The sequence below is a fragment of the Fukomys damarensis genome, unplaced genomic scaffold (genome assembly GCF_012274545.1).
Source record: "Fukomys damarensis isolate Sample0158 unplaced genomic scaffold, DMR_v1.0_HiC HiC_scaffold_7, whole genome shotgun sequence".
NCBI lineage: Eukaryota > Metazoa > Chordata > Mammalia > Rodentia > Bathyergidae > Fukomys > Fukomys damarensis.
Genome location: NW_022900919.1, coordinates 17,793,217 through 17,817,266, shown reverse-complemented (window position 1 = coordinate 17,817,266; position 24,050 = coordinate 17,793,217). Strand labels below are relative to the sequence as shown.

The following is a 24,050-nucleotide window of genomic DNA, read 5'->3' as shown; positions in this document are numbered from 1 at the left end:
AATCTTGGATGTGGGCATAACCTCACTTTCGTTCACTTCCTGTTGCTTGACCACCATTGACTGTCATGTGATCTCAATGCCATTTCCCTAAGACTCTATTCAATATTTTTATTTTAAAAACAAGGGCAAAAATATTTACTCAATAGAGTTTTGTTGATGTTAAGCAAATTAATTTGTATAAATAGTAATGCACTATTTATAAGATAAGCTGTGGTTTTTATTATCTTCCTCTGTACTTTTTACCCACCCAAGACAAGAGCATTATGGGATTAATCTTATTTCCAGACCCAATTCCTGGGTCAGAAAGAGGGACCTCTGGACCACTGGGAAAATATACTGGAATACATAGCTGGCCCAAAGGAGTAGGTCTTTAAATTGATCAACTCAGGGTAATTTTCTTCCCAAGGTTTTGACTTACATACACTTACTAGGTCATCAGTACTTGCTTCTTCTGGTCAGTGTTTATATGGTCTCACTCCTGAGTCTTACATCTAAGCTCATATTTGGTTGGTTTATGCAAGACCTTGTTGCTTAGTATACACTGGCTGCGGGCCTGAGGAACACAGTGATTTTATCTGATGGAGAAAACACTGTGAAGGATTCTCTCTGCAACCTGATACCCAGGGAACACTTTACACCTCTCTGCTACTGTTGTTTACTAGGCCTAAGGATTTGACTTCTCATGCCTGATACAGAAAATCCAGATAGGTGCACACACACATACACACACACACCACATGTGCCTGCTCAGTGAGGATTCTAGAGTATATACAGGAGGGCAGGAAGAAGAGCTAAAACTGTCCTTGTAATCTCCCTTTTTTATTTTTCATTTCGTGAAACAAAGAGGCACCATCTGGCTCATGCGTAAGTAGTATGCAAACGATTTGCAAAGGTGAACTGCCAAATATCCTGTTACACATTTAGATAGAGAAAACAAACATCACTGAAGCCCCAGAGCATTGTGTTCTCTCTTCTTAAGAAGGTGCCCAGTGACAGACACCTCTTCTTCCTGTGGATCTCCGACTCAGGGCTTCTTAAGATTTCCTTTTAAACTGGCTTTTACGAGGGTGAGTTCTGGATATCGTTAAACCTTCTTCAGAACAACAAAGAAGAGCAAGAGACTTGGTGATCAAATCTAGAAAAGAAAAGTTTGGAGCACCCTGAAGGGAAGTATGTTGGAATCCAGAATAAAAAAGTCTTCAGATGTTCTAATTGAGGGGGAAGTGATATGCTGAGATCTGTGAGGAATGAGTTTAGAGGGCACTGGTACTGTGACCTTACAGATCCACAGTGCCAGGAGTGAATTTTCCTGTTAGCCCTGCTATCCTGGGTGCTTAGTTCAGTGCTTGGCCCTCAGTAGTCATCCAGTAAAAATATTAACGTCTGAAGTCAGGATATGAATTTGGGGTTACAGAGGAAGTCAGTCAGCCAGACTAGGAAGAGAGGGAGAGAGGCAAGGCAATCAAATACCACAAAAGAGACCGGAGCCTTTGAAGAAGATGAGGGGATTTGGAAGCAGGCTGCGGGTGCGAGTCTTCTCTAAGGAAGCAGAGGCGATACCTGGGGAGAGTGTCTAGAGCAGACAGAGTGTGGTCTGAGTCAGGGATGTCCACAGAAGGTCTAAAGGGGACAGAGCCAAGTATCCAAACGGTAGAGGGGAGGCGTGTCCAAATCCAGGCCAACACACACATGGGCAATGCAGCAGACCGGGAAGCTGGTGTCATAGCTCTAGGTTCTAAGCTGGAGAACCTCACAGGTCATGGAAGGGATGGTGATTGTAACCCTTAAGGTGTGGGAATAATTTAGAACAAGCCTATCTGGCTGGTGGAATACTTGATTTTGTAGGTATCATCATGCTTTCCTGATAGTGGTAAAAATGGTAAGCACTTGGACCCACATTGCCAGGATTTGAATCTCTGCCCCTATAATCCCTACTGTATGACTTTGGGCAAGTTATTTACCCTGTCTGTGCCTCCGACTGTAAAATGGGGTTAACAGCCCCTATCACATGCATTTGCTATAAAGATTATAAGTTAATACATATAAAACTCTAAATATGATAAATGCTCCATAAATATTAATGACTGTTACCACTATTAGAGCTGATATACAAATGCCTTTTTTAGAGCCAAGATGGGCCTTCTGAACAAGGATTCCCTGAGGTCTTTAGTTAACATAGGCCAACTGCTATAACAAAAAGATGCAAAAATACATAATAGGTCCAACACAGATACTCCTTTCTAGGTCACATAGCAGTATGAGCAGGTGAACTCTAATGGTGTCTATGCTTTTATTTCTGTGGTGTCCTCTATCATCCTAAGCATCTCTATGTCCCACATAGAAAAGCATCCATTATACTGGGCAGCTGACAGTCTGTACCACTATAAAAGTGAAAAAAAAAATCACTTTTTTCAGAGAGAGGTGGGAAGCCTCTCTCTGATTCATCAACCCAGGATTGGAGTAGAACTGAGAGTTAACCAGAAGGTTTCTAAGGTGACTTCCAATTTTGTGATCAGCAAGAATGTTGGCTGATTACTGAGCCAGTGGAGCTTGGGCTCCTCCTGGTCTTGACTGGTTATTCTTTGTCCTCATCTGGAGGTCAAGTGTTCAGTAGCATGTTGAAGACAGCCATGGTCTACGAAATAACTTATTATTTGCTTTTATGTGTAAAAGCTAGTGATAGAAATTTAAGCTATGACTTTCAAGATCCCATGATGCCACCATGCTGCCTGCTGCTTGTTGAGGTTTGGAGAGGCGCACCCGGTAACTTCCAGCCCTCCTCCCCACACAGACTGTAAGTTCTGGGCCCGTGGAAGCAGAGAAGGCATGCGGATGATAATTACATTGTGTGCTAGAATCACAATAGGAGCATTGCTGATGGCGGCCTTACCATGAAGCTTCATGTGCCTGTTACACCTAATTACCCATTAGGCTTTCCAGCCCAAAACAGCAGTCTGGGGATATTGCAGACTTCCCCCTGTGGAGAGAGGCAGTGTTTCTGCTGTGCATTTCTGCTCTCTGTGGGGAGCAGATCTTCCTCAGAAAGGGAAGGAGTTATACTCTCAGCTGTGGCCTGCGTGGATGAGACATGATGATCCTCCCAGAAGGTGGGATGAAGGCTAGAGAGCTGCCTGAATTAGATGTTACTCTAGTCCATGCTCCTCTCGCTGAAAACCTGAATTAATGCAACCAGAAAGGGCCCCTCACAGCTCTGTTCAGGTTCATCTTCACCTGGGCAGATGGCTGTCAGCTAGCCAGCCTCAGTTCCCTCCCCAGAGGCAAGGAGCAAGAAGACCTGCACCCTGCCTGAGCTGGCTGAGAAAGGCCAGGCAGCAGGACACAGCAGTCCCTGAGGGATGCTGACCCTCTGAAGTGGGCTTGGCCAGGTTTATTCCTATAGAGTCAATCGTAGATTCTCCTGAATAGACCAAGCAAGGAAAAGTAGTGCTGACTATAGAAAAGGGGGTCTCTCATAGCTGCCCAGTGACCAGGCCCCAGCTATTGGGGCTGATTGTTCCTTTGCTGTTTTGGAAATACCCTAGGAATTTGTTAACAATGTTTTTATTTGTAGGGAGGAGAACAGTGGGGGAGAGATCTGTGTTCCATTCCTAAAAACGTAATTGTTCCATCATTTAAAATATATTTTTATTGTGGATTAATTTTAGATTTTGAGAAAAGTTGCAAAAGTGAGCATAAAGTATATATTCACATACCTTTCACTCAATTTTCCCTGCATAGATGCTGTATACAACCATGGCATGTTTGTAAAAAAAATTAAAAGTTAAGAGCAGAAGATATCATTAATTAAACCTCGGGCTGCTTAAATTGTTATCAGTTTTTTACTAATGTCCTTTCTATGGTTCCAGGATCTACTCTGGAATGCATTGCACTGAGCCAATTCTTATTTAAGGGCTGTGATACTGGTGTGGGTGAGGTAGAGATGAGGGGATGCTGCTCCCCATTTCACACTCTCCTTTGATGCCCTCCATCACAGCACACCTTTCATGCACCCTCAGGTGGCCCCAGGGCTCCCAGTTGAGATTTTCGGAATAGAGTTAGGTGGGCTAAAAGAAGCCCTTCCTACAACACCAAGGCCAGAGCTGCTGAGAAACCCGTATTTGCGAGGAACTTGCAACTCCAGACTCTTACAAGAATCCTTGAGAGCCATGCAGTCTTGGGAAGCCATGTTTAGAAAACATGTAGACAGAGCAGCTGCAGTTAACTTTGCTTGGTGCAGCTCAGAGTAAGAGACTAGAGGAAGGCATGGGGCCTCCTTAGAGTCACAGTCCTTGTAGAGCATGCTTGCTCTTTTTGTCAGCTTTGATAGAAGGTGCATAGTGCAAATTAAGATGTGACTACAGAGTAGACTGCAGGAAGACAGGGTGCCTTGGCATGCATATCTTGAGTGTTTTTAGAAAAACAACTTAAATGTTAATAGCTGTTACTCTGCACAAAGCCACTTCCTTGTAGAGCATGCTTGCTCTTTTTGTCAGCTTTGATAGAAGGTGCATAGTGCAAATTAAGAGATGTGACTGCAGAGTAGACTGCAGGAAGACAGGGTGCCTTGGCATGCACATCTTGAGTGTTTTTAGAAAAACAACTTAAATGTTAATAGCTGTTACTCTGCACAAAGCCATCCTTGTAGAGCATGCTTGCTCTTTTTGTCAGCTTTGATAGAAGGTGCATAGTGCAAATTAAGAGATGTGACTGCAGAGTAGACTGCAGGAAGACAGGGTGCCTTGGCATGCACATCTTGAGTGTTTTTAGAAAAACAACTTAAATGTTAATAGCTGTTACTCTGCACAAAGCCATGAGAGGGGAAGAATAGAGAGGAAAGTGTGTAGGATAGATTTATGCTAATTAGATATCACTTGTTAATAGCTGTTACTCTGCACAAAGCCACGAGAGGGGAAGAATAGAGAGGAAAGTGTGTAGGATAGATTTATGCTAATTATAGATATCACAACCTTGTTTCCTTGATTAAATCCAGTGGATCTGCATACTAATTGTCTCCAAAATATCACACATTTTGGGGTGTAAAAGTCTGTTGAGATATAGAACTAAGACTTAGGACACCGTGGTCTCAATGCTTGCTCTGTGTCTACATTACTTGAACTAGAAATATCACTTTGATCTATAGATTCTTGAGTTTGGATTCCAGTTCTGTGGTCTCTTTTTAGGTTTTTCTTCTATGGGACTAAATTCTGTGTGTAACGATAAATGAGGAGGCTCAGTTTCTTTAGAACAGGAGAAAAGCATGACCAAAGTACAAGGATAAAGCCAAAGAAAGTCATCTTGAGAAGTGTTAGCTATTGCTTTGACTCCAGACCATAGCTGTTCAATACCACAGGTCATTTTTTTCTTTTGATAAAATAGATAACTAACCACAAGTGATGGTGTGGGCACTTATAAATCCAGCCCTTTGGGAGGCTAAAGCAGGAGGATTGAGCCTAGTTTGGGTAACTTAGCAACTTAGTGAGACCCTGTTTCAAAATAATAAAAATAAAAAACAAAAGGGTTAGAGGTTTAGCCAGGGCAAAGACCCTAAGTTCAACTGTCAGTACTACAAACATATAATCAATTAAATACATAGACTATGAATCATATTTAGTTTTCAAACAGGCTCTTTCACTACTGTCTGGGTCTAGTTTATGGACTGAAGTTCAATTTTCTATTACATCTTCTTCTGCTTTGAGATATTTAGGATAACCAGTCAAAAATCAGCCTGATAGGCTAATGAGTTACACGGACAAGATTTTTTTGTACCTTTTCAGGGATGGGGATTATTTGAGCTCTTTTTGCTATCTATGCACTCCTTTATTTCCATCCTTCCTAGACCATTTTATGCTTTATTCCAATGCTCTGGTGGTCAGACATCTACCTGCACCCAAGCATTCTTTAAATGCAGATCTGAAGACAGAGAAGGATCTGGTAGTTTTTGGCACAGGACACTCCAGCAGTCTGGTGTAAGGATGGCATAAAGAGTGTGGGACCACAAAGTTGAGGTGTGAACAACTGAACTATAACCATGTGGTGAATTTAAATGGGGCATTCGCCTCCCTGCAGGGTGTATCTTCCCATTGTGCGTAATCAATGTGCAGTCATGGAAATAGCGCTGAAGTGGACGATTACACTGGTAAAGAAAAGAGGCAATTAGATTTTGTGCCACAGTGGTAGTGGTAGAGGATGGAAGAGAAGCTACTGGAATCAGTGCCAACTCAGAAAGGGGATCTGCGGGACAGAGCCTGGGACTCAGAGTTTCTTGCAGTTCTGGATTGCAACCTTGAAAATGAGTGACGGTGAAATTGTGGTCAAGATGGATTTTTAAAAATGCATCTTGTAGGCCACCCAGTCTATTCTATGTCTCCAGAGTGTTAGAACCAGATGAGCAAATGCCACATCATTCAACTTTAAGAAACATGCAGCAGGAAGGAACCTTAAATGTCATCTATTTCACCCTAAAGGCCCAGGCAGAATGGCATCAAAATCATCCTAGACAGATGCTTTGCTTGTTCTTTTCTGGAGCTTCTGGGATTCCACAGGTTTCCTTCCAGCTGTGGCAAAGGGAAATGACTGTCAACGAGAGATTTATCTTTTCCTTTCTAATTTTTCACACTCCTTTAGAAGCAGTAAGTTCTCAGGTTTATCTAGTCAGAATCTACCTGCTATAAGGTAAATCTCTTTTATCCAGTGTCCTTTGTGGAGGTAAGTAGGATTTATGTTAAAAAAATAGTCATCGTAACACTCAGAAAAATAAAAAAAAGAGTGGTGTGACCAAAATGGTCTTGTATTTCTCAAAGGCAAATGGCAATATTTTATTTACGTATTGTCTTGACTGTTGGAGAACCAATGGAAGGAAAACATGTCTCTTCTTTGCCCTGCTAAAAAATAATATCCTCTTCCTGAGAGCAGTTTCCTGTGGTCTCCTGAGCTGGGTCTTACCTTCTGCAGTTTTGAAACTGGATTGCTTTCTCCTGTCAATAAAGGTGGTATATGGGTGGGATGGACACTGTCATTATGGATGCTAGTATCTCCACGGAGACTGACACCCAGGAGAAAAGTCAGAGCAGGGGCCCCACCAGACAATTCCAGAACTCGAAGCGCATTTTATTGGAGCTCATTCTGAGAGGAGAGAAGACTGCAGGAGCCCACTGGGCCTGGTGTTACAGTCCTGCTTCTCTCTCCACTCCTGTGGAGGGCAGTGATGGATGGATCCTAACAACATTCATTTTTCTTCCTCAAGTGCAAAAGGCCTTTTGTTTTCTGAGACAAACTGAATATATAACATATAAAAATACATAAATTTCCATACAAATATCTTCTTTACCAGTTGTAATTAAGATATTTGCATGTAAAGAGAACACTGTGTTCCCTTGACTTCCTCCTGGTGGGGAATTGTATTTCTCTCATAATCCTCAAAGCCCAATAATTTGTGTTCTGCCTGTGACTAAGTAGCAGGAGGAGGAGGAGAATGCAGAGGACTGGGTCAGTACAGCATCAGAAATTCAGTTTTAAGCACAGTTTTTTCCCCTGGTTGTTTTTTCCAGACTTAGCCCATCTCACAGGACAAAGCTGGAAGTAGCAAGAGCTTAAGAGAAGGGGGCTGAGCACCCACCAATACTGAAGTTGGGCAGATATTCACTTGAATCTCTGAGTTTCAGTTTAGAGCTATGCAACCTTAGGAAATTTACTTAAATTCTCTAAGCCTTAGATTCCTTATCTGGAAAAGGGGTGGGGAGAATGATTTCTTCTTTTGTGTGGATTAAATAAAATAATGTATGCAAATTGCGGGGTACCTATTAGGTACTCAATAGATGGTTATTATTATCCTATGTAAGTGAACAGGTAGAAATTATGTATAAGAAATTTTAAATGAGTTACATGCCAAAGTATTTTCTATGATGAATCTTTGGTGCTGGATACTAAAATTAAAGAAGAGAAGAGCCTATTTAAGAGAACTCAGGGAGATACAAAACAAAGCCATTCGCTCCTCCCTCCATGACTGTTGGAAGCCCAAGAAGAAAGAGAAAGCATGTGTGGACAAAGGAAGAGCTTTTCCATTGTGTATTAATGAATTTCAGTAGGAACTAACTTTTGATGACTGTGAACCATGAATCCTATCTTGGACAAAGTTCTTCGGAATTAGAGTCCCGTTCTCCACAACTCCTAAAAGTGTGCCAATTTTGGTCACCTCAGAGGTAGATTTGAGGATCAGGTGCCCTGGAGCCTTGGGGATAGAGACAAGGCTGGGTTAAGTCCAATCCTACCTCCTTTCTCTTCTCACTCGCAACACTGTACACTGTTATAAGGTAATGATATAAGGTAATGCACATGCAAGAGCTTTGTAAGTTGTTGGCTTGGGTGCAGTTAGTTTTACCATTGTCTGTGCCAACAGCAGCCATACCATTATACCAACATAGTCTATGCTTAGTAAATCACTATGCACATCCTGGAAATAATGAGTTCATCAGCATCCCCAAGTTGCTTGGTGATGGTGGTGGGGGTTATCAGCATTCCATCTCTCTCTTCCACTGAATCATGTTCTCAGGTTAGATTAAATCTTTGGTTTCTGACCTGATTCATTCTTGTAGGTCATTTCTTTAGCCAAATAGGTCAGTCTCCAACTCCCTGGTCTTTGTTTTTCCATGCCCTTGAGTCATTGGAATATGTGTCTGTCCCATACTTTTTATGTTAGTCAACTTTTCATTGTTGTGACAAAATACTTTAGATGAACAAGTTAAAGGGAGAAAATTTTATTTTTCCTCATGGTTTCAGAGGGTTCAGTCCATTGTTACTTGGCGCCATTGCTTCTGGGCCTGTGGTGAAGCTGATGAGCATAATGGTGGGAAGTGTGTGGTGGGTAAAAGTTACTCACCCCATGCCAAGGAGGAAGCAGAGAGGAGGGAGGTCTAAGACAAAATATATCCTTCAATGTACATCAGTAGTAACCTATTTCCTCTAACTAGGACCCATTTCCTAAAGATCTGTAAAGTCAGACCGAGGCATCATTGATACCACTAAGGCAGGCAAAGTCTAAGCAGAATGCGAAGCTTATTGTTACCTGGGTGTAGATGGGCCAAGGGTGAGAAAGCCATTGGCACTAAGAGGAGAGTGCTTGTGGTCGATATTGGGCATTTTAGGTAGCGAAGGGAACACTGGTAAAGAGGGTGGAAGATTTTAGAGTCCCATGGGTGATGAGCCTGGGGCTGGCTGATAAACAGGGAAGTTGTGAGAGCAGCAGGGCGGCTGCTGGCTTCTTGTTATCTCTGTACTCCTGTGGATGAGGGTAATGGGTTTGCTTGGGTGAGTGTCCAACTTAGGGCACCTGTCAGTTTGTACTGGCTCCCTGTAGTGCCATCAACTGGGAACCAAGCCTTTCACACAAGTCTTTGGGTTGCATTCCAGTTCCAAACTCCAATGCCTCCCTAAAGCATAGGTTACCTTGAAGGCAGAGGAACCCAATCGATTTTTATCTCAGTGATTTTTACATACTCAGTGCTTTGTGAAAGTGCTTCATTGAGATGTGTGATATTTGTAATGGATAGGATATAACATCTCCCTGGCCTAAGCATGTTTAAATGTGTACTCATTAGCCCCCAGTTGGCAGGCATCAGTGGTCACTGTGTGGGGACTCTGGGTGGGTATGTCTGGGAAGTGAATTGATGTCATCTAAGGGAAAGGCACCTGGATCTAATTCCCCACAATGGACCAAACATCTGCTTATCCGTGATGAGGACTGAGTGAACGTCTCAACAATTTAAACACCCATTAAACTGGAGTTAGCACCAAAAAAGCAATTTAGTAATCCGCATAGGGGACCAATTACTTAAAGGCTATATGACTGGAACATTCACGTTAGTGCTAGTCTATGTGAAAAGTGTGATCATAATGAGAAGACATAGTCAGAACAAAGGAGGCAGAAGATCCAAATAATCAATGACATCTATTAAGAAAGTCTGGCAGCAGAACTCGTAGCTTCCCAGTAGATTCAGAAGTACTACAGGTTTTTGTTTTTTTTTTTTTGCATAAATCTTCTTCTCTCCCCTGCCCAAAGGCAGGAGGCAATGAACATTGCCATCCTCCAGTTCCAGATCTATCCTTTTACCATTCACCGTGACCAGCCAGTTCTCCTTCTGAAAGATATGCAGTATTTTTAAAAATCTATATCAATTTGACTTGGTCCTCTTGGCCTGAGAGCTTACAAGCTTTTTCAGTTATTCTTGGCTATACACCTACATTTTCATTCATTTTGTGCTAATCTTCAAGAGACCATTTTATTTATTTTAGTTATTTTCCAATACTCAGGAGTCACTTTACTACACTCCCCTATGATTTTTATGTTACAGAGTTGCCCCAGACATAAAAAATGAGTTATTTTGTCCCTTGTCAACATAATTGCATGGATGCCAAGTATTATGTGCCACTGGGATGGCAAGTCTGTCTTAGGAAGAAGTTCTAATGGACTGGTGGTGGTCGCCCTGAGTCGAGTGATGGGTTGTATCCGGGACTCATGAGAAAGCATGTGATCAGCTGGTGATGTGGGTCACAAATTTTGAAAAAGGGATTGGTGGCATCTAGTGCAATTGACTGCAGTCCTGGCATATACCTTCCTGGTTAGTGGTGTCTGTCCGGGGATTCTACTGGACTCTTGTAGGCATATTCCTAAATGTAGGGATTCTAGGACAGCATGGGTGGGAGTTTATCAAATGCTTCTGTGTTTATGGAACTTCTGCGGGGGTGGGGGGCTGGGTTTTCCAGGTTGTCCTGCATTACTGGAGCTCATTTAGGTTTATTTGCCCATGTTCGCAGATGGCGCGAGTGTCCTAGTAGCATAAATTATCTTCAGATAAGCAGTTTTAAGAAGTTGCTAAATTTTTAGAGCTTGTGTACAGTAAAAGTGCCTTGTTTCTGGGTAGATTTTGTTCCCTATTCTACTCTCTAAGGTTTTTGGTGGTCTGGATGCAGATCTCCTTGCCAGTTCAGTGCCAGCAGCTCTGTGCCAACTTTTATCAGTGTACCCACTCTATCTATCTTTAAGCATATTTTTATTTTTTGAAAAGTTGAGCATTCCCAGAGCTTAAATTTTTGGCTACAGTTCTGCTCCCAGGCAGATGTTTATACAATTCTTTAGAAATAATCCTTTCATTGTTATGACTCTACGCAACTGAACTGTTTTCCTACATACATTAACCTCTTTTTTCCCCCATAAGTGTTTTCTGAAAGCCATTGATAGATACCTTGCTAAAATTTGGGTAAACTACAATAGCAAACTTGTGAAATCACAGCTAGAAATGAACTTGGAGTTCATCTTGTCAAATCCTCTTAAAAAGAGAGAGAGGGGTATGGGCTAGAGGGAGAGGGAGAAAGCAAGTAAATGTTCATTAAGTTCATGCATCTTAGTGGTAGAGTCAATACTAGAATATTGCTGACATGGTGCTCATCTCTGATTACCATCAAAATTCTGTAAGGCCTATTGGTATGATTATTCCCATTTATAGACATGGAAACTGAGGCTCAGAGAGAGAATTGGTTTTCCCCAGATTGTACAATAAATGAGAGGCAGAATTGGGTTAGGTATTTTTAGTAATAGGTGAGTTTTTCTTAAGAGATATGAACAAAAACTTTTTGAATAAAAATTTAAAGAGCATACAGTATAGCATGCTCTTCATGAAGTCAGGTAGTTTTTTGTTTTGTTGTTTTTCCAACAGGGCTTTATAGAAAGGCTATTTAATGAAAATGAGACAACCAGTTGGGGTGAGTCAGGGCCGGCCACTACAGCAAGCAAGGAGATCTTATTTCAGGGAGTTTGGCATCTCTGGTGTAACAGTTGAGCAAGCAGCAGCAAGTGTTTTATGGCAAGTGTAGTCCCAGGAATATAACACAGACTCACTGAACGTAAGGGCAAAGAAAGAATGTTGGAAGCAAGGAAAGAGGTGGTCAGAGACAAAAGAGTGTTGCCACAGTGCCTCTAAATGTGTCGCGGCAGGTTGGTGGGGTGTGTGTGCGTGCGTGTGTGCGTGTTGTCAAATATATTCTCAAGGACACCTGCCAATGCATATTTGTTCACAGTGGCTTGCGATTTCTGTAAGGTGTAACTTTAGCAATTACACAGTTTTTTGTACCAATAAACCATACTGGCACATACTGGGCATTCCACGAATGTACATTAAATGCAGCAATCAAGGAGACAAACATAATTTGAGTTGATGCACAGGGCTCTGTAGTTTAAGACACTCAGAGACCACAAACCAAGCTTCAGTATAGAGATGCTGAGAGCTGGGCCTCCATGACTTCGTTTTAATGATGAACTCTACAGTATGCTCCCTTACCTATGGGGTAGGATGATTAGAAAAGTGTGGGAAGACTTCAGACTCAAAGATGGTGAACCACAGTGTCATAGGCAATTACCATTATTATGTGAAAGTGGGAGATCACCCTGCATGACAGTGGATCCCCCATCTCCACATTTCCAGAAAATCCAGAGAACCACACATTAGAGATGCTGTAGAGATGCATGCATTGGATGTGAGGGTGCAGTAGATGACCTCAAAGATTTAGCTTTTTCCAACTCTCATCCTAAAAGATGACTGTGTAGATTGCTTAGATACAGTATAGTAATTTAGGGACTCATTATACATGCGTGAGGAAATGTCAAGTGTATATTTCCATGACTCTGAAATATTAGGCCAACCCACCCTCTCCATATCTTCACAATCACACATCTGCCTTCTCTCCCACTTCCTTCGTACCTTTCTATCTGCTACCTGTGCATCTTTACCCTCTCTCTATGACAGTGTTTATCATGCTCTGAAGTCTTTCTTAAAGGTGCTCTCTCTTTTCCACACAAAAATAATTGACAATCTCTTTTACATTAAAGACAAATCTTCCTTTGACCTTTCTGCCCTTTCCAATTTCCATTTGTCTCCTCAAGTGTTACAATAGGTAGTTTTATCTTCTGTCTTAATTTTTGACCTTCTGCTCTTTCCACTTCATTGAATCTGCACTTTGGGGGTCAGTAATTATCCCACCATGGCCAAATCCAAATGTCTTTTCTCAAGGCTCATCCTTTCTGAACTATCTGCTGAATGACATTATTAGTAGCATCCCCTTCTTTCTCCCACTCAACCTGCCTCCCCTGCCAACACTGTATAATGTTCTTATTCGATACCTCAGTCACGTCCTGCTGTCCTGCTTTGCCATGCATTCCCTTTCATGGGCACTCTTTACCTCTTTCATTGGCTTCTCTCCTTCCTCTCATTTAATGTTCTGGCACAGCTATTTCTGACATCTACTTTGCAAACCTTACACACACCCATGGCTGTAACCCCTTCTTGCTTTGATGCAGAAGCTGCTTGAATTTACATTTTTAGCCTCTACTTCTCTCTTTGATTGCTTCCTCTGTAGGTCTCCCTTGGAGAATTCATTGGCGACTGAAATGTGGAGTGTTCGAAATAAACTCACCCCGGCTGCCTCCTGCTTTCTCCTCAACAGCCAGTTAGCATCTGTGAAAACTGTCTTGGGAAGTTTCCAAAAAGGGAGGCCTCTATAAATCTGTCTCTTCTTCACCTACCTGCTATGACACAGCACCTCAGAGTCACTTGATCTTTGCACATTAGCAGGAACTACCCTAGTCCACAACCTAGTGGCTCTAACACTTGGATCAGCACATGCAACTTTAAGCTCAGAGCCATACTACACATCTCATCCTCCTCCCACTACTTGTTTAAGGGCCTTAAGTGAATACTCATTACACCAAAGTATAAATTTCTCACCTGTCCCACTGGGCCCTCTGCATTCTGCTGGGCTCCTTCCTCTCCTCTCCCACAAGAAGCCCCCAAGGGACACCCCAGCCAGTCTGCCTCTCACTCTAGAATCCTACACGCTCACTTTCCCTGTTGCCAAGGTCTTGTGTCCATTGCTGAGGCTGTCATAGCAAAGTGCTGCAGACTGGGTGCTTCAACATTAGAAATTTACTTTCTCACAGCCTGGAGGCTGCAAATCCAAAATCAAGGTGTAGTAGGCACATTTGTTTCCTTCTGAGATGGGTCTCTTTGACCTGCAGATGTCTGCCTTCTCCCTGTGTCCTCAACTGGTTCTTCTGTAAATGTGTGTCCCAATTTTCTTTTCTCATAATGCCATCAGGGATATTAGATTAGGGCTTTTCATAATGACTTCATTTTACCTTAGTTACCTCTCTTAAGCCTAATCTCCACTTACAGTCATGTGCAGAGCTCCCAGGGGCGCTGGGCTTGAACACAGTAGACTTTTTAGTTGGCGGACAATTTAACCCATAAGACATTTTCACAGATGCCCATATGTCCTTTCTTCCCTCTCCCTCTTCATTCCTTCTCTCTCTCTGTCCCTCACCAACATCAGACACCATGGATTCCCTACTTCATTGTTGTCATGGAAGTTCTCCTTGGCCTCAGCTTTTGGGTTTACATACCTGGTTGCCTGCTTCCTCCTTGGGTCCTTCTAGATGGCTTCTCTGCCTCTGGCTCCACTGAGAGCAGAGGCTGTCTCTTGTCCTTTGCACACAACTCTTGATAGGAGAGGCACTTGTTAAGTTACCTTGAGTCACCCCTCTAAAGCAGTCTAGTTCAGTCCCTTTGCTACCTTCTTGGGAAAGCTTTCCTGGGTGGGATGGAGAAGAGCAGCCCTTGATTCTTTTGACATCAAGGATAAAGAGGAGGATTGAGTGTCCATACCAGTGATATTCAGCTAGTTTACCTCCTCTTCAAATTGGAAAAATAAGGAATAGGGCCTGGGAAGCTCTAAAAATAGCTGTGAATTCATGGATTTTCTGCTAATACCATCAGGAGTTTTTTAGAGAGAGTGTCATTTCTTTGACCTAAGAGGTTGAAAATTCTATACAAAACTCATTTCCTTTCAGAGTGAGAGGCTTACCCTGTCAAGAGGAGAGCTGAGACCTTGGAGAGAAACCCAGTGACTCTCGGTGGCCCTCAGAAGAACAGAGCTGGGTGTCATGGCCTAGACGTGTGTGGTGTTTGGGCTATAAGTGGCTTTCTGGGTGGACTTCTATGTGAGGGCCTTGTGGGTGGAAGGCCATTGTCAACTTTCTTGCCTAGAGTATGGGAGAGCTGTTTGGAGGCTCTGGTCAAGAGGGATACTCCCTTCAGCTAAAGATGCACCACTCCCTTTTCTTCCTTTCCTCCATCCTCAGGCACATCCTTCCTGTCCCTTCAACCCTTTTCTTCTCTCTCCCCTCCCTGCTCTCTTCCCTATTCACTGTCAGGAAGGGCCATGCCAGAAGGGCCCAGTCAACGTGTCATGGCAGCGGCAGAGGCTAGCAGCGCTGACAACTTCCACAGTGAGTCTGAATTTCATTTCTGGGGCCAAGGCTGGGCAGAACTGTTCCCATACTGACTGACAGCTTGCAGGCTTTGGAGAGGAACTTCCATGGACTGAGGGCTGCTCCAACCACTTTCTGCCTCCCAAGGTGGGGGCATCATTTCACTTCAGTGGAAGTTTCCTGCCAAAGCCATAGGTGTGCTTGGGATGTCTCATGGGGAGGTAGCATGGTGGGGCTGCGGGGCCATGACCTGCTAAAATCTAGTGCACAGTGGGGATGGCCACCAGAATCCAAATGGCTGCAGGGCTTGTGTGCAGGCCTGCGTGTCTGTGGAGGCTGGAGGCACTGCATGGATGGTGGTTTGGCTGCTTTCATGCCTTGCAAGAGGTGTGGCCTTGAGTTCTGCCTGTACTTTTGGTGCCTCCCTTTGAGGTGCTATGATCATCCTTAACACATAGGCCAGAGGGTCTGAAGACAGGAAGTCTCCCTCTGAATAACTGAGGACAGTTGTTACTAGCCTCTGTGACTGAGTCATATCTACCAGCAGAGCAGAAATTTTTACCCTCCCTACTTTGATTTCTAGGGTAATTTCTAGCAAGGTGGTGGATACACTGCAGTGTCAGTAGAAGTTCCATCTGTCCTGCCTTGATCTGAAGGCTCAGTTGAATGGCTTTCTTTCATATTTGGCTGTGGTTCGTTTCCTTCTGTTTCGAGAATGATGCACTTGGAAAAATACAGGCACAGAATTTAGCTACCAGGCCTTCAAACTCCAGCCCATGTTCTACTTGTCGTCTTGAGGTGCTTTTCCACTGGCCAGATGCTGTTTCCAAATACTGACTGAGAGTGTTGTTCAGTCGATTTAGGAGTGAGAAGCTTCAGCTTCTTAATATGAGGTATTATCCTGATCCTGCAGGTGCCTGGGGATGCTCTTACAATTGCATTCATTTCTTTCCTGATTTAGTTAGGGAGGTAAATTAAGCATAGCTCCCTAGATTCTCTCAGGGACACAGTTACACAGGCTTCTGATCTTGACACTGCTCCTAATAATGGCTTCCGTTTAGGAGTTTTCAGGCTTTGTATAACTAGACTCTATCAGAACAGGAATGTTTGCTAGCCTTGGGAGAATTTTGCAAGCAGGGTTGTATAAGAGCTTAATCTCCTCTCATGTTTGTAAAATAAATATGTATATTTCAATCGCATTAGAGCCCAACTCTCAGTTTCAAGAGTTGACAAGTTTTATTTAAAGTATCACATTGGTCAAATTTGTTAATTCAATTAAACAAATAATTTATGATTTATTTGCGCTTTGATTATCTAAACTTAGATACTTCTGAGAGTGGAAAAGGAAGCTATTAATAATTAAATAGGAACTAAGGGGATAAATTTAGACCTTCCCTGGTAAATTGGGATATACAGACATTTCTCTATGCATCTTGAGCTGTTCTAGGTACCAGGAATACAACTGTGAATAAAGCAGGTAAAGACCTTTGCCTCTAATAAAGCAAACAGAAGATAAAGGTAAATTAAGAAACATAGTTAGGAAGTGATGGGTCTTTAGAAGAAACATAAAGCAGAGGGGATAAAAATAGGTGGCTGATGATGTTAGTAGTAGTGATGTGTGTGCGTGCACGTGCAGTCAGGTGTGTGTATGTCATTTTAGATAGGGGTTCAAAGCAGTTGAATTGCTTCAAAAAGATGATATAATTCAGTTCACTTAATTTCTCCAAGGAGTTTTGTGGCTCAGCTAAAACTTTCTGAAGCAAATCGGGTCTGAAAATTCCAAGCCCAAATGAAGAAATATAATGTCAGCATGACAAGAAGCAAAGGGGGAGAATTAGGTGGTCGAGGCATTGGGAGCTTTCTTTTTCTGCTTGGGGTTTAGCATGAGTTCCTGTTCCACTGATAATGCCCAGAGGGCATCAGAAAGTGAACAAAGCTGGATTCAGTCATTTGTACAAAGTGTCTCCATCTGTGGCCCACACTGGCCATTCAGGATGTCTTTCCTTCCTTCTTTCATCTTTTTTTTTTTTTTCGTACCTGGGATCAAACTCTAGCCCTTGTGCTTGTGAGGCAGGTGGACGCACCACTGAACTAAATCCCTGGCCCTCTTCTCCCATGCTTGAGAATGGCGTATCCTTGAGGGTGGCAATGACATCTTACATTTGCTGAGTAACACTCTCATCACTTTGTTAAGGGCTTTGAGTAACTTAATTAATTTAATCTATACTGTTGCCATGAAGAAATTATCATATTCCCACTTTAAGGATGAGAGTCCTGCTGTTTAAACATGAAACTAGAATGTAGTGAGGCAAGATTTAAATCCAGCTTGGCTCACATTGGTAATCCTGCCTTTGTGAGCTAGTCTCAGCATCCATTCTTAAGCAGCAATTGTCAGGAAATGGGGAAGAAAAAGAGAGGTAAGACTCCCAGCTTTTCCCTGAGGTCCTGGGCATGGGCTCATCTGCAGGCCAGGATGAAGACTAGAAGGTGTGTTGGAGTGATTGTCCATGTCTTTGCTGACTGTGCATGAAGGCAGTGACTTCTGCTGCTTTGTGGTGTCATTGCTACTGAAAATGGGGATGGGCATGGCAAATCTGTTGGGCATGAGAACAAGTCTTCTGTGGTAGTGTCTGTCCAAAGCAGAGCTGGAAGGAAGGCCACTGCATGGTGTGTGGGTCCGAGTAACAGGAGTGGGGTGAATGCATCAAAGTTCTGAGATTGGCCAAAGGATTTTTGACAGGATTTTGAGTGAAGAGTTGAATTTGAAGATAATTCCTAATTCTTGTCTGCCTTTATGAATGGAATCCACTGACTGACCTCATCCATTCTTGGGATGCTATTAGCAAGAACCAGGCAGGATGTCTCTGGACCACATCTCAGATATCATGGTTATATTTAACATCAGTGTTATTGTGTAACTTTATATTCACTTGTGGTGTGCCTTCATATGTTTCCCAGGAAAAAAATAGAAAACATTTTTTCTGTATACATAAGGCAGGTCCTAAGAAGGTTAGTAGGAAGAACATCACCATTTAGATGCACAAGGCAGACCTGCTACAACAAAGTAAAGAATCATTTTGGGATGTAAATACTATTTCCCCATTTTCCTAAAGGGGGATCTTCCCACATGCATTGCTGTTATTTCCTTGGTCTTCTAGCACACGTTTTTCCCAGGTCTCAGTGCACATCAAGGCACTGTTTTGTTCAGTTTCACAATAAGTGCCATACAGATAGAGAAAAGTTATTACCCTGGTCATTTGTCAAGGATTCTGTCTACCATCACAGTGCCAACATCACAGAAATATCCTGGTGGCAACTGAATATTCCTCTCTGTGGTCTTCTCATTATTGGGTTATGGGTACTTCATCAAAGACTATTCTTTAGCTTGTGAGCTATTGCCTAGTTTCTCCCCTCACTTTACTACTCAAGAACTAAGGAGCAAAGTGTCACTGTCTTCCTCCCTAGGACATGCCTCTCTGACTTTTCTTTCTGAATCTTTTCCCTGATCAAAGCAAAAAAGTGAAGTAATTACCTTTTCTCCTCAAATCCTAAACCATCTTAACTTCAGTTGGCTTCTCTACTCTGCATCTGTGTGCTCTGTGAAGTCCCATTTGCGAAGAGGGTTAAAAATTAGAAATTCCTGGGTATATTTCTAGCTGACAGGAGTGTTCCTCCTTTTTCTGGTTACCTTGGCCAAGTCTGCCACTCACACATACAGGGGGTGTTTAATTCCAGGAAGGATTTAGTTCCATCTAGAAAGACCATGCTCAAGCTTTAGAAGCAAGTGTAATAGGACATGGTCATAGGTATGTTTCAGTCCAGCAACCTACTTGGAGATCCGATCACAGTCTCTTTCTTTATATCAGCAAGCTGGGAGCCTGGTGGGGTGTGGTGTCTCCTCACCCAAGCAAATCCAGTTTTTCAAAGGAAACTAAAAACACATACTTGTCTCTGCATACCAAAGACATGAGGAATATTGGGAATAAGCTTTGTTTGCCCCTCTGCATGTGAGTGTTGTTTTTGGTTATCATTGAGATTGTGAAGTAGGACTGGGTGCCATGAAGTTGTTTCTAAGCTAGAGAGCATTCTAAAACTTTGATGGAGTGAAGCACCAACATTGTTAACAGTCCTGAAATTATGGGAGGGGGTTAGCCAGCTTTTTCAAAATTGGTATCTCAGATCTTGTGATTTGAGATAGTTACAATTGGTCTTTTGGAGAAAACTAATATATTCTTCTGGATGAGATACCTCTTAATTTATATGCTATCTCAAGTCTTTGTAAGTTCAAGATTAGTTGTGTGTGGCTGGGACCAGTCCGTTGGGTTTAACCTAGAGATTTATCCAAGATAAGAACTCTGTTCATTACATGGTATTTAACCTTTGAACTCCTAGCTCCCTTAGTATTTTGCTTTCTGCTGATCTGAACAGTGTTTCAGAGCAGAGCAAGCCTTTTCATCACAATGATAAGGGTTGCCTTGAATGGGTTGGCATTCAGTTCTTTTCACGAAGGAGCAGAGGGAACCATAGGGAGGATGACATAAGAGGGGAGGGGATTTTCTGCCTATTTCCATCAAGACTGTCCCAAGAGATGTGGCCTTGGCCTTAGGATTGGATTTTACACTCCTTTATCTGCATCTTAATCTTCAAAGTTGGTCAAGTCCATTTGCTTCTACAATTGTTTTGGGACAAAGTTTCATGATAAATCCATATGTTTGAAAGAATTGTGTGCCAACCTCCTGTCTGAAAATGCTAGTGGGGATGATAAGACTTTCACTGTCTCCAGGCTGGTGTTCACCTTTCTTGAGCATTAGTTCATCCCTCAGGTTTTTGCTGCTCCCTCCCTTCCGGCCACTGTGGCTAACCCTAATGGAAGGTGAACGTGTGCTGTGGTCTCCAGCCCAATGTGTCTGGCCCGAAAAAGCCTATCACCAGTGCTCAGACAGCCATACAGGCTAAGCTGTCAATGCAGATGCTGGCGTCAGTGCCACATGCTGTGAACTGTGTCTGGTGATGCTCTGTGGCAGGTGGAGTCTAGGCATGTGAGCCCTTCTATGCAGGAGGGAGGGAAAAAGGCCCACTGTGACTTTGCCGTCACTGGGCAGATTGATTTTTCTCTTGGCGTCTAGGAGCTCTCGATCTCTCTTATGCTCATTTCTAGTAGACACTTTATTCCCTAAAATAAAGAACAATTCAAGTGATTAATTTTCCACTGTTTTACCAGAATCCTTTTAGCCATGACAGAAAACATAACCTGAACTACCTTAAGCAAAAAAGCACTGTGGTGTCATAATAATAAAAATGTCCAGGTTTAGACTTATTTGTGATGTTTGATTCATGTTAAGACCCGAATAGTGACTGTATGTGTGGCTTTCTCTCTCGTTCCTTCCTTCTCATCTCCAGGTTTTTCTGTAATTCTTCTATATCCTTCTGCCTCGTTCTTTTCCTTCCCGAGACAATGACATTAGAGAAAGAGACATTAATGGCAAATGGATAGCCAAACAATCAAGGGTAATAAATTTTGAAAGTTATAATGATAAATGCTCTAGCAGTTGAGCACATTACACAGGACCTAGACGGTTAGTAAAAAGAGTTGTTTTCAGCAGGGAGGACTTACCATTGCATGCTCAGCTGACCCAGTGAGAGATCATCAGAACCACTCCACAGTTGAGCTGTGTATTATGCAGAGAAAAGCTGCAGAAGAATGTTCGAGACAGCAAAGCCCATGGCTGGCTGCTTTTTATAGTCTGTCTATGAGGAATACGGGACTTATTCTTGTGTCATCTTTATGAACGCTTTCTGGGCTGTTGTGGGCTCCCATCTTACTTATTTGCATGTGCTGATATAGATATTTCAGGATGAAAATCCCCCTTTAGCTTTTAATGACTGTTTTTGTAGAAATCAGGTTCTAGAATTTCTACACCATTTTCTAAAATTTGCTACCCTAGCAATCAGTTTATATGCCTTGAAACATGTTTTTTCCTAGTAAGTCTTACTTTAACTTGGAGATGCACAACAATTTCAACTTGTTGTTGCATAAGAATACTGTTTTTTGAAACCAAATAATTTAGGTATAAGATTTGGATCTTTCACTCTTCAGCCTTTTGGAATAAGCTACTTAATTTTTTTCCTTCCCTCTTTTATTCCTCCCTCTCTTGCTCCATGTAATGTTTTTGATGACAGTAACTTCCAGAGTCAATGCATTTCGGGAAGATTGAATGAAGCAGTGTGTTTTAACTCCTTAGCACACATGCTGGCGTAATAAACACTCAGCATTGTTCTATATTCCTGTTCACTGACACAAGACTTCCACCTCTGGCTCCATGCTGGAAATGCTAAAAGCATCTTTTCCTACCTCTGTTATAAAGCAGGCCAGCGGTATAGATGAATTAAAATAGGGGCCTCTACTTTTGAGGATTACCTACCTCAGTACTTAACCAGCTCCGCCTTCTGGGGGCCCACTAGATGACCCTGAGAAAGTTATTTCATCCAACCTCAGTCGTCTGGAAACAAGAAGCCCACTTAGATGCTTTTGGAAACATGAATGTGGATAGCAAGAGTAGGAATGTCTTTGGAAAAAAAAAAAAAGAGCAACAACACCAAAAACCTAAAATCTCTAAAGTCTATCCAACTGTGTTTGCTGGCTTAGCATTTAAGACTTTCTCCTGTGTTCATCCTCAGTGCATCTTCAGAGCAGAGACTTTTGACCTTAAAGGAGAAGCCAAGAGGTAGGGCTTGTTTATGAAGGGAGAAGGTGCAGCCCACAGCTGCAAGCCTCAGGCGGCCTGGAATGCCTCATGCTGTGTGGAGGCGAGGCTGCACCATGCCTTTCATCTGCCACTGCCCTCAGCCCACACCTCTCTGCAGAGAGGCACCCCAGGACCAGGTGCAGAGTAGGGGGCTGTGTGAAAGTCAGTGGGCCCCAAAGCTCTAACATCCTCCTGGAGCTGGGAGGGGCATCCAGAGGTTATCCAAGCTCTGCTTCATCGACTCTTTGTGTTTTGGAGCCAGATGATACTTAAGGGCCAACCAATACAGCTTTTTTCCGCCTACTACCAGTTTCATAGATGAGGACACTGGTGCCTCGGGATGAGGCAGGTGGTATGATGTAACCCTCAGACCCCAGAGTGCCGAATCCTGGCTCCTTGCTCTCTGTGGCCTGTCCACAATGCAAGCACACACAAGCACGTGCACGCATGCTCATGTTCCTCTGGAAATTCAGGCTGCTGACGCTATAGTTATTAAGGCCCTCAAGATGAGCTTTCGTTCAGGGCTCCTGGCGTATAGATTCAGATAAGAAAATTATGCTCTGGACAAATTTGTGTCTTTTTTTAACAGAGTGAAATCTTAACAATCCTTTGGCCCAACTATGTCATTAGTGAAAATGTGAACACTGAGAGCAACAAGTACAGACTGCCAGGGCCACGGTGTGATGCCCTGATACCACTGAAACTCAGACGACCTGACCTGACTCTTAATCGGGTGCTGTTTTCCCTGACTTCCCTCTGGTAGATCTTCTCTGTGGCTCCCTCCCTTCCCGGAGGCTGGAGATGTCCCCTGTTTCCATCAGTACCACTTTCCTGGAAGTTCTCAGGAGAGAGCTCAACTAGGAACTCGGATGCTTATGTTTCTTAATCCCTTTGTAGTTCATGGAGTGCTTGCACTGCTGTCATCACCCAAGCTGCCATGCTATTTTTTCTAAGTCAAATCTTTGTTTTTTGATGGAGCTGAAGGACTTTATCCACGGCTTCACAGGTGTGGGCCTGCAAGTGATCTGCAGCTCTCCTCCCAGACTCCAAGCATCCTTCCTTTAGAATGAAAGGGGCTTGTTCATGACTCAGTGATCATCACACTTTCCATTGAGTGGAAAGACGCATTCGGTAACCAGGCAAGCTAGGAGTCTGTGGAAATCCCACTTTGGTCACTCGCTCTTGTCCTCATCAGAGCTGCTCCAGCAGCCAAATCGGTAAATGGACTGGAAATTCAGCTCCAGTTCACAGGAGCTGGATCAGGCAGCTTGTAGTCTACAGAGGCCTTGCATATTCTCTATGTAATCGTAGATGGTAGTTTATGTTGTGGTATGTATTGTTTGCTGAAATAATTAAAATATGCAGTGTTCCCTGCCCCCCCCCACCTTGAGCCTCTTCCCCGAATATTTCTAGCGTTTTCAGTTGGCAGTTAATAAAACAAAAGGATGTCAAGTGAAGCATACAAAGAATCCTCGTCGTTGTAGGAAATAATGCTGTATCTTAGCACTTTGGAGGATTTTTTCATGTTATGGGCTGTGCTTTGTAGAAATTCCTCAATTAGTCCTCACAAGCTCTGTCTGAGATAAATGTGGCTAGGAACACCAGACAGAGGTTTCTGTGCCATCTGCTTTGAGGGCAGTGATTTGAGGCCCCTGTAAAGGACATGCACATTTCTCCCAGGATCCAGGCTTGGAGGGCCCAGCATGAGCATGATAGGCTTCTGGAACCTGGGAAGTAGAAAAGAGTCTTCAGTAAATCAGGCTAGTTCACCTAGTATCTCAACAAAGCTTGAGGGCTGACATTCAGCCTGGTCTTACCTGGAGATGTGATCTCACTGGCTTATGAGAGAAAATATTTTATCAATTGTTAGAAAAACCCTTAACCTCATAGAAACTTTAGCAAATATTTCTTGTCTGTTTAGGCTCCTCATAGTCTGTAACAGTAGAATCCAGCGCCATCATTTTCAGACTAGTAGGATATTCCATCCATAG

At 42.9% G+C, this 24,050-nt stretch overlaps 1 protein-coding gene across 3 annotated transcripts in view; it reads left to right on the top strand.

The window, feature by feature from the left end:
• Ntrk3 (neurotrophic receptor tyrosine kinase 3) overlaps positions 1-24,050 on the top strand; it is a 356,741-nt gene that overhangs the window by 316,326 nt on the left and 16,365 nt on the right. The window contains exon 16 of one of the 3 annotated variants that reach the window (XM_010621033.2): positions 15,257-15,331. The exons of 1 other annotated variant lie outside the window; for it this stretch is intronic. In XM_010621033.2, the coding sequence (XP_010619335.1) occupies positions 15,257-15,331 (75 nt within the window). Of the gene's footprint in view, positions 1-13,404; positions 13,450-15,256; positions 15,332-24,050 lie in introns of those variants that run through there. One more of the 3 variants, XM_033761083.1, reaches the window with a different exon arrangement.